This window comes from Drosophila sechellia, chromosome 3R, assembly GCF_004382195.2.
Source record: "Drosophila sechellia strain sech25 chromosome 3R, ASM438219v1, whole genome shotgun sequence".
Lineage (NCBI taxonomy): Eukaryota > Metazoa > Arthropoda > Insecta > Diptera > Drosophilidae > Drosophila > Drosophila sechellia.
Window position 1 is genome coordinate 24272745 of NC_045952.1, and position 10594 is coordinate 24283338.

At 39.9% G+C, this 10594-nt stretch overlaps 1 protein-coding gene across 6 annotated transcripts in view; it reads right to left on the reverse strand.

The window, feature by feature from the left end:
• LOC6616960 (low-density lipoprotein receptor) overlaps nucleotides 1–10203 on the reverse strand; it is a 40521-nt gene extending 30318 nt beyond the window's left edge. For 5 of the 6 annotated variants that reach the window (XR_004362124.1, XM_032722239.1, XM_032722236.1 and 2 more), the window contains exons 1-3: nucleotides 9983–10203; nucleotides 8803–9376; nucleotides 1413–1553 (exon numbers count right to left, since the gene is read on the reverse strand). Coding sequence is in view for 5 of the 6 variants with exons in the window: in XM_032722239.1 (XP_032578130.1) it covers nucleotides 1413–1553; nucleotides 8803–9364 (703 nt within the window). In the remaining variant the exon portion in view is untranslated. The remainder of the gene's footprint in view (nucleotides 1–1412; nucleotides 1554–8802; nucleotides 9377–9982) is intronic. The other variant, XM_032722237.1, reaches the window with a different exon arrangement.
• Nucleotides 10204–10594: the final 391 nt, after the last annotated feature.

Genomic DNA, 10594 nt, shown 5'->3' on the forward strand with positions numbered 1-10594 from the left:
CAGTTGGGAGCCAGTTCAGTTTATCACCCAAAAGCTGATGCAATGTCTTAGTTAAATTGCACTTGACTTGCTTGGAACTACAACTGGAAGTGGGTTGGTGGTAATTTACCAGGCGTGTGCTCGACTTAAGACCCTCTATACTATATATAATTGCGGCTCAGCTGGTTTCTGTGCTTAAAGACTAAGCCCCAAACCCAAGTCCGTGCCCAATATTTACGGCTGGCAGTGTTTTGAGCATTGCTGCCCGAAAGTAGGCAATGCTAAAATTTTTCGGGAAGCCCCAGGCCAAACGAAACCAACGAACCGTGGAACGAAACAGACTGGTCTGCTAACCAAACTTAAATTAAATGTAGAGAGGCTAATAAAAAAAAATACCACACACAAACGCAGAGTGTAAAAATTAAATGAAAATAAGCTCGGGGAGTCACGGGGATTTGGGGAAGCCCTAGCTAGTCCTGCTGCCTACATGACACTAAATAAACAGCCAGTTGTTACTTACTCAACAGCGAAGCCAAACAAACGGCCAACATACAAAAGCACAAAAACACAAAAACACCAAAACCAATACGAGGCAAACAGCACACGCAGAGCGAAGTAAATGGTTAGTTTTGTGACATTTCTAAATTGAAAAACTACAAATGACTGACAACAGATTAGAGCGAGAGCGCACGTAGTTCGCAGGCGACAGCTGGGCTTTCAGGACCAGGACCTGCGTCCATCCTTTAAATCCAAACCCAATTGCGGAGCCAGCGCTTGACTTTGTAGATACTTCGTGTCCAGTTCTTGCCCATGGCCACACACACATATAGGAAAATAAATAAGATGAAAAAGCAACATCAGCTAGGGGCAAAACTTTCTTTCGTTCCTTTAAAACGGCTCCAGCAGCAAAAGATACAAGCAGAAAAAATCGGGCTGCAAATACATTTTGCGGCTTTGGCTGTTGATTTCTTTCAAGTGCTAGGTTTTGTGCAACCTTTCGAGTGTATTTGAATAAGACAACAGCTAAAGTGAAGGCCTAATCAGAACCGGAAAGATAAAAATTGTACGGAATGGAAATGGAGAATGGCAAGGGCAGAAGAGCTCTATAGAATTTCGGGTGATTTATTTGCACAAATGCAGGAAGCACCATGATGAACTCCCAGGGTCGAGTTGCTAACAAAAAAATCAAAGCTCAACTGAAACTTACAGGTTATTTCATTTACAGATGGAAAATGTCAGTGATATTGATTTACACACTCCAACAAATACTTTCCATTCTAAGACACACTTTTCGAAATTAGATATAATTTTGACACAATCAAAAGCTAGTCAGTGCTTGAACACTAATTTATAATTACAACAAACCCATTTGGCGTCAAATCAGATTAATTTATTCCTGCATTTTGATGGGATTTTTCTAGCTGTGCACTCACCTGTAAACTTGCACTCCTCCAGCCGCTCATCACTGTGGTCCGGGCAATCCGAGGAGCCATCGCACACGAACCGTATGGGGATACATTGGCCAGTGGAGCACTGGAACTGCTTCTCCTCGCAGTAGTTGCTCAGACCGAGCGCTGCAAAATCAAATGCATATTAATTAATTAAGTTGAAATCCTCGGGTTAGCCGCAGACTATAATTAAACGGAAACGGGAGACGGCGGCGACCCTGCTTGGAGTTTGTGCGTCCCAATGGGAGGGCCTAATAAAATTCATAACTAAAATTTAAGTTGAAAACTATGGCTCGTTAAGCACACACTGAGGAAGCGAGATAGCGATGGTTGGCGGGAAAGAGAGAGGGGGGAATTGTGGAGAAAAGGCGTTTGTTGACAAACCTTAAAACCCTTTTTAATGAAAGCCGAGACTTGACAATAAACAAAAACTTGTAAATAATGAAATCCAGCCGAAGGGCGAGGCTTACACATGTCCATGTATATAAAAGTGGCCAAGTGGGTGTTTCTGCGGTCCATGTTCTTGTGGCGGACCGCAAAAGGATACCAAATGAAAGGCAGAAAGTTTTCGGGGGAAATCAATAAGCGAGAATTTGATGGCAGCTAGTTGGAAAGTTTCGGTTGTGATGGCTTCATCAATCGTTTTACGGGCCACTTGACATTTTACTCGGCCGCCCTAATCTGTCTTTCATTTTCTGTGTCTTTGGACCGATTAGCATATGCACGTATGTAGGCGAGTATCGAGCATAGCATATATGCTAAAGCCAACCGACTTCCGTTAATGTGACGCCATTTTGCCAAAGTGTCTCTGTGTGCGTGTGTGTGTGAGACGGTCTATTCGCGTAGCATTTACCGTTTAATTGCGCGCATTTAACACAAATTGACAATTGCTTAGGCACCGTCACAATCACGCACGAGCTCACCCAAAAAGTCACGAACACGCACAGTAGCTACTAAGAGTGGACCCAAATTGTAGGCGAAAGACATAGGATCCAGTTGGATATAGTATCAACATGTGTATGTATAAGTTAAGAGAAGAAACTTATTTCTTTAAAACAATTGCTCTGGGTTTTCCCTTTTCCCAAATTTATCTAATAACATTTAGTATTGCTAGCAAACAGAATTTTGAACTGGCCAACTGGTCGTATGAGTTATTTTTGTGAAAATTGTGCTGAAAGCTTTTTCATATGTAGTTTTTTGGTTAGCATGTGCGAATATAGGACAACTTTTGTTTAGAATTTCCAATTTAGCTCGCATTGGTCCACTCCTCTTGACACACACGCATTTAATTACGAAATCAGACCTGTCATGCGTTGCCCTCGGCACGCACACATGTCCAAGAGGACTAACGCACACACACAGACACAGAGAGAACCCGAGTGACACGCATTTGATGAGTGTGTTAGTGGTTCATTACCATGGGAACTTCAAGATATGCTGGCTTCAAATTCCAACTTTCATCGCCTAAAATGTTTCGCTGATTGTATTTTTGGCTCTTGCTTTAAACTTGCCAGTGCATTTTGCGTTTTTCTTATGCAAGCATGTGTATTTATTTGCCAAAAAAATGTATTCAACGCTTCATTTTCTTGCTGCCTTTAGCTGCAGCTTTTCATTCTTTTGCTGGATGGAAATTTTTTATTAGTCCCCGTAAATTATTAAAAATGTGCGCACACATTTTGAATTTATGAAAAGAGTTTTGTTTGCTCCTGTCGTACGTGTTTGTTTGTGTGTGTGTGTGTAGGGTTGCACTTGTTTGGTGCTCAGAAATTGCAATTGCTTTTGTAGACAAATCTGTATGTAAATGTGCAATGCAATTTGCATTTTAAGTGAGTCGTTTAGTAGCTTAATTGAAATAAATATTAAAAGAGAATGCCCCATCCAATCCATTTGACAGAGCTTGGGATTATAAACCAAAAAGAAATGTATACATCTCCTTTTTGCAAGCTTTATTTTATTTTGCATATCCAGCAAATGCATTTTATAGCTGGCAATTGGTTAATGGACACCCACAAATTATTTTCTCAAATGTATTCTCATCGTTTTCAACTGTGAAGCCAGTTTATTTTTATGCACAAAGGTAAGTAAGCGAATACTTTTGAATAGCTTAATGAATTTGAATCGACTTTCTTAATAAAGTGAAAAATCATTCTGCTAACGAAATTTTTGATTACGTTTTAAATACTCAGAGAAATCGTAGAAAACGTAGTGCAGTTGTAACTTAATATCTTCTCCTTTCTGTTGCGTATTAATTTCTAAAAAGTACATACTCAAAATGATTTTCTTTGATATTTAATTTGATGTTTTTTATCGTTATCCTCTCCAGGCATTAATTTCCACGGCATTTCACCCAATTCTCACAGCCATCTATTTAATACGAATTAAATCAGTGGGGCAATAATTTGCGGTGTGCTCCACAAAGACTGCGAACATGGAGCAGCTGCCTCCGTGGGCAATAGCCGCCAATTTGATTGACAGAATCACGAATGTCCGTCCAATGCAGAGGCAACTGGCCAATTAAATGCTTAATGCGAAGTTCATTGAACAGTTTTATTTTACTTGGAGCAGGAATCAATCAGGAAAGAAAATGCTGGTCAAGAAGAAAGTATTTCACATGAAAATCTCGCACCATTAATTCAATGACAGCAAAGGGCATGACAGGAGGGCTGTCTTGGTTAGCCAAGAGGGCGAAATAATAAACAGAAATCAGCGCAAAAGTCAATCAGAGTTCAAATCAATATAAATGTTTTATTAATGGCCCGAAAGGTTGTCGGCGATTGTGCCTAAACTACCCCCACCACACCCTCTGATTTGATTACGCCTCCAATCCTATTAATAGTCGGTGATTAATCACCGATTCGACCATGGTCAACTACACCGCAATAACTGTGTGGCATTACGCAAATTAGCCGAAATATTTCGAGTTTAGATAATTTTGATAGCGAGAACATTGCACCTAAACAGCAGTTCAAATTGATAACACTGTTTAACGCATTGGTTCAAAAAGTTTAATCATTATTTTGTTGGCTTTCCGTTTTTTACTGACTAGTTAAAGCTATTGAAGGATGGGTAACCAAATTCAATTGCTAATGATTGCGTAAATTTAGGTTTTTTATTGTGCCTCGTGCCTACTTAATTGTGTCCTAAAACTTTGTTTGTTGAAATTCATGTAGTTAATCTTTAATCCTACTATTTTAAGTTCATTAATAGGGGTCAGCTGCTTAGTTAGGTGCTAACAAATGTCTTAGATTTATTATCTGTTTATTCCTAATTTTATTAACTGTTGCAAAGCTGTAGTTTCAGGTCAAAAGTGACAAATAGGTTTTAATTATTTTTCCAAGTATTTTAAATAGTTTTAATTTAACGTTCTTTTTACTACTGTAATGGCAACCAAATGGTTGTACAAACTTCATATTGGCACTTTTGAATTGAATACGTATTCGATTTTTAATCACAACTATTCGTTGTAGATTAGTTAGTTAGTTAGTTATCTGACTATCTGTAAGCGCTAGGCACTTCAGATAAGACAGATAACCTTCTGGGTGGGCAGAATCAAAACTAAACAGCACTATCAAAAGATACGAGTACTACTATTTTGCACACGCCTTATCAATACCACGTAATGTTTTGGTACCTATTATTATAGTTTTTATTGCAAAAATAAATTTCGACTTACTCATAAATTCAATTCCTAGGTAAGCGGAAGATTAATAAATTTTGTTATCTTCTTAACACTTAAAGCAAGTCATAGCTACGTAGTTGGTTTTAGTTTTTTGATTTTGGTTTTTTTAGTTCAAATAGTTTAGATGAGTCAGAATTACTCTATGCAATTACATAGTTGCTTAGGTCTTTTATCTCATATCGTATTATCTCATAATTTTAATAATTTCGTGTGATTTTTTTTCCACTGCTGTGGAGATAACATATGGGCTGATAAAAATGGGTACCTTTGGCACGACGATAAAAAAATAATCAACAAATAATAATTGTATAATCATGTGAGCACTGCGCTTTGGATACCAACCAGTAAAATTTGCCCTCTCTGAAGGGGATCGTCAACTCTGAACTTAAAAGCAAAAAACGACCAGCACGTGGGCTCTTTAAAGTTAAAAAAGCATAAGAGAAACTATCGAAACTGCTCTTAAATGTTGGCAAGAGATGTGAATTCGTTGGATATGCTTCAGTACGAGTGTCTTGTTATTGTTGCTGTTTCAGTTTCTGTTGAATGTGAAAAAAAAGGTGGCCTGATCGCTAACGTCATAGCCGACCAAAACAGTCAAACAACATGATTAACAACAATAACAATTACTCACACATCTGTTGGCCAAAGTCGCATGAGCGTCGAAAATGGCATTAGGATGACTCAGTACTATCTGCTAATAATGAATGATGTTCCTTACAGGCGCTTTGGAATTTCGCCAACGTCATCAACTGTTTGTTGTGAGATATAGCGCCGGGCGAGAATATGCTCTGCTGAATTTCTAATGAATGCACTTTCCTAGTATCTATTGTGGGAATTTTTTGACAGCCCAGCTAATGCTAATGCTAGCCAACAAATCACGCCACCTTTTTTTTTTGCCTTGCAATTGAATTCACGCCAACGCTGCGTATGCGTAATATTTTAATTGAATGCCCGAAAATAGAAAACCAATTTGAAAAGAGAAATTCGCTGGGCTGTGTGGGAAATAGAAGGCTAACGAAGGTCTGACCCTCGCACTTCGGTGGCAGATCTCATTAGGCTAGCATTGAGATACAGTTAACACCGTCCGATTGTGTTTTGCATGCATCGCTTATGAATTTTGTCACTCGAGCACGAACAATTGCAGTGCATTTTGTTGGCTTCCATTAGTGTTGGAAACCAGTTTTCAGTAAAAGCGCAAAAGAAAATGATATTTTTTTCGTGCCTCATAATTATACATAATGGCAAATGTTTTTGTAATTAAGGCAGACGGTCGGTAATGCAGCCAACTCCAGTTAAGGGACCAAGTTTGTATCAGGGACAGTTGGATCCAGAGAGCACGTGCAAATTCCATGCGTAATTAGCCAAGTTAATTATAAATGTCCCGGCCAAGTTGGGACTGGCCGAGAGTTTTTTTCCTCGCCATCGTCGCCTGCAAACTTGTTTAAATTCGATTTTGAAATAAATCAGCTCGGCCAGGAAGTCGATGCCTGGGAAAAGTCAGTTTAAAAGCAGTCATTAAAGCTGTCAAGGACGTGCCTAGAACTTGCTGACAAATGAGAGTTGTCAATTTTGTCCTTCCGAGTAGTTTGCAATGATTTCGTTTTGGCTTACTCCAAGTTTAGTTGGGCGGAAATTACTGTCATGCCATGACCTATAAATCGGATTAAAACCTGTCTCACGATTTATTTGGCACCTGAGCTATTGGTTTATATTAAAACTGTCAAAAGTACAGCGGAAATGCATTTACACACAGGAGTGGGCCAGAAACAACTTAAAAGCACGAAAATACATTTGACATAGATTGATGGCAGACTATCTTATGATGCAACGGTTTATAATTTGCTAGTCCCACTTTCAATCATCTGCTTTTAACCTTAAAGCTGCGGCTAATTATAATGACCCAGCGTTATTAATTTTGGCTTTTAGCCAAGTTGAAGGTTTCGTTGAAGATTAAAAACAAACTTGCTTGGAGTCCAACCATTTGTGATTCCCCTACTGCTCTTCCTATTTCATTTTTCATATCGCTTTAAAATATTCAGACTCACAATGGTAAATATTCGATACCATGCCCTGATATTTAATCAGGGTCTATTGAATTTTAGGTTCTACAAGGTACTTTAAATTTGTTATTCAACAATTTTCTTACAAATTTGAATGGTAATGTTTTACGTAGGCCTTTATGTAAACTGCCTGCTTATTCAATATCATTTACAAACAGCCGCGTTTGAAACCAAAGTTACTTCGTCAGTCCATCTTCTGTTTATGTTTTTTTAAAAGCTAAGCCATATCTTGGGTTTTAAAGCGCTTGAATTACTTCTGAATGGGGAATAATCAAAATAAATATCAAGATCAGCTATTTCCAGTTTTTATTGGAGTAGTATGCATATCTGCCACGTGCTCGTATTGATTTACAAAAAAAACGTTGACCAGTGTGCAAGGCCAAGAAACTCCAAGAATCAGACACTTGTTGCTCTTTTTGTTCTCTGCTCCCCCGTGTACCACGGTTTCTCTCCTCTTCTCTCTTTCTCGGTATTCTCTCTGAAAGTTTCACAAGAGCCGCCGGAGTTTCAGTCTTCAAGTGGCGCTCCATTCGCTTCATGTAGCGATGCCGGCCGGTACAAAAAATAAGCATAAAACGGAATAATTATAAGGGGAAGCAGAACAAGCTAAGAGTGTACACCGGGAGAAAATTCATAAATTCTGAAATTTAATAAACTCTTTTTTTAAATGCCATATGTAGCACGCCAAAAAGTATGCAGCACTCCATTTTATCGCGCTACTTCAGTCACTTTAAGCCTAAGTTGTAGTGGAACTTTTATTTCAGTGTACGCTGAGGCGAGTGTAGAGGAAAGTAAAAGGTTTCTGCCGACAAAAAAGAGCATGGAGCAGGGGGAGAAAAGGGAAAGAGCTCTGCAGTCTGGAAATCGTATGACGATGTGGAATGTTGAGACATGGAAATGGTAGTGCAGTTTACTGGCATTGCCAGACGCTTTGGCTTTCGGGTGGCAACAAAATTCACATAAATAAAACTTGAGCCGAGTCAGTCGGAGTCGGAGTCTTAGCTAAAATCGGAGTCGGACTGGAAATCGGGGTATGCATACATATGTACACATGGAGCCGTGGCTGGTGGCATGATCGCCCGAAATGAGAGAGGCGGCGGCTCCAACTATAAACACCGCATCCCCTTACACTCGCAGAAATCGAAGGAGAAGATCCGATGAAGTCGAACCATGATTTTTTATCACTTTAGTTATGATTTCAACATTGATAGCTTTTTTAAAAGATTTTTAAAATACAGTTACTCTTACAAGAATGATTAGTTTAGCTATGATAGAAAATTTCAACATAGGTATGATTTCTTTGAACCTTCATTATATTTATTTCTTATTATTTCTGTTGATTTGTTATTGCTTCTAGTAATATGGTTATTACCCAAAAACCGACGAATTTGAAAAGGAAACTAAAGGTCAAAGATAAATTTGTGACGTGATGTTAATACTCGACTCATAATTCTTATAATTAGCCGGCAATATATGAATCTTTAAGCCTTTCATGAATCATAAAAAGAAATACAAATAGAATTTATAAAAAGAGTGACTAAAAGAACTATCAATTCCAGTACTTTTAGAATTAAGAACTTCTAGAAATAACCCCTTTTATGATTAGGAACAAGTTAGTGGGCTTGTAAAAACTTACATATGTCCAAAGGAGTGCCGATTTTGCCCGACACATTCAGGAACTTTAGAGGATTTCCGTTTAGCACCGAGTTAATGGAGCTGCCAAAGCTGCCCATCCCGATTCCCATACCAGATCCTGTACCTGGACTAATGCTGTTGGCTGCCGCAGGAGCCAGATGCTTCAGCTGATCGAGGGTGGGTCCCAGAGTACTGGCTTTCAGACGCTCCAGCAGCGCCGCTCCGCTCAGATTGTGCATTATCTCGCTGGGAGTGGGCGTGGCAGCGGTCACATGGGCGGCATTTACCGCTGCCGCATTGCAGAATTTGCTGATGCTCAGTATGCAGGTGATGAAGAGCAGGTGGAACGATGAGGTGAAGCTGAAGCTGATCAGCTGCTGCACTTTGCTCTGGTAGTGTGTGCTGGCGCTGTAGAAGAAGCCACTGGTTTTGGACGGTTCTCTACAGCCACTGCTGCTGCCGCTGCTGCCGCTGCTGCTGTTGGCACTTTCATTTGTTGGTAACTCTGACTGGGTGGTGGTTTGAAAATATTCCGTGAAATGCGGCATGCAGGTTGTGGCCATATTTTGCTGCTGCTAGAATATACGGTAGAAAATGCACTTTAGGCTCAGTGGGTCACACACGCTTTTCACTCTGGTTCGATTTGCCAACTTATTTATACGCGTCCATTAAATAATAAGTTTAGGCGAATACACGCAACGTTTGCCAAAAAAGTTCACCAAAGTGAGAGAATGAGTCGACTGTATCGGGAAGAGAGTGTGAGGCGTAGGTACGATAAACATGCGGAAAAAGCGACGATGGGAAAAAGAAACATACGATGTTGCGAAAAAACAGCATAAGAGCAAAGAAAACACGATATACACACATAAAACTGCAAGCTAAGGGCGACGACTTTGGTCGAAACGAGGCTTAACCCCATATGCTGTCCCTCTCATTTAATTATTTCAATGTTTATTTGAATATATCTGCTATCAGCGGTATAACGGTTGATAAGCCAGGTAAGCCTGGTAAGTCATGCGCAGCCACCACCCATTGACACCATTATTCCAGCTCGGAATTGATTCTGGTTGTGCAAATCTTTTATTTACTTTAATGAAGAGCAAAACACATGTTGGACTGAAATTTATGCTGTTTTTTCACATGACATATTGACGTAACGTTCGGCCAAAATAGATTCATACATTATATTTCAATTAACACTTATTTCCGCTCGACAAATGCGATGAGCTGGCCTTAAAGCCCCGGCTTGAACTTTTTTTTATTTGCTTTGAACTTTTGCTTTCCGAAACTTTTTTCGCATTCCGAAATTTCTCGGTTTAACGGTGAAGTTATATCCAAAGCATGGGGCGTATGAGCGATAAGCGACCAGCGACGACCTAGCGACACGCACTGCGAGTACAAACTGCCGGAATATCGCTTCCGAAGTGAGCGGACCAATGGAACCGTTTTAGCAACTTCGGCAGTGCTCGTTTTTCGTTCGGCAACGAACCGACGATCGCCACGCGTACCATATCTCACCTGTTGAGAAAAAAAAGAGAGTGAAGAGCTGGTAGCGCCACATGGGTCGACGTCATCATCGGGGGAGCCCCAAAGAGTTGAATATCAAAAGCCTCGATCTCCAACACTAACAGAATTCAGAGCTACCAGTGCTCAAATAAGCTGACATTGAATCTGCGCCAACAGGTGGTTCTCTCTTCGGCCGCTCTCTTAGAACGTGTATCAATCAATTTTGGAGGTGTGTTCCACTCACTATTTGTCGTTTCGGCATCCAATTAGTGAGGTAGCAATTTCTG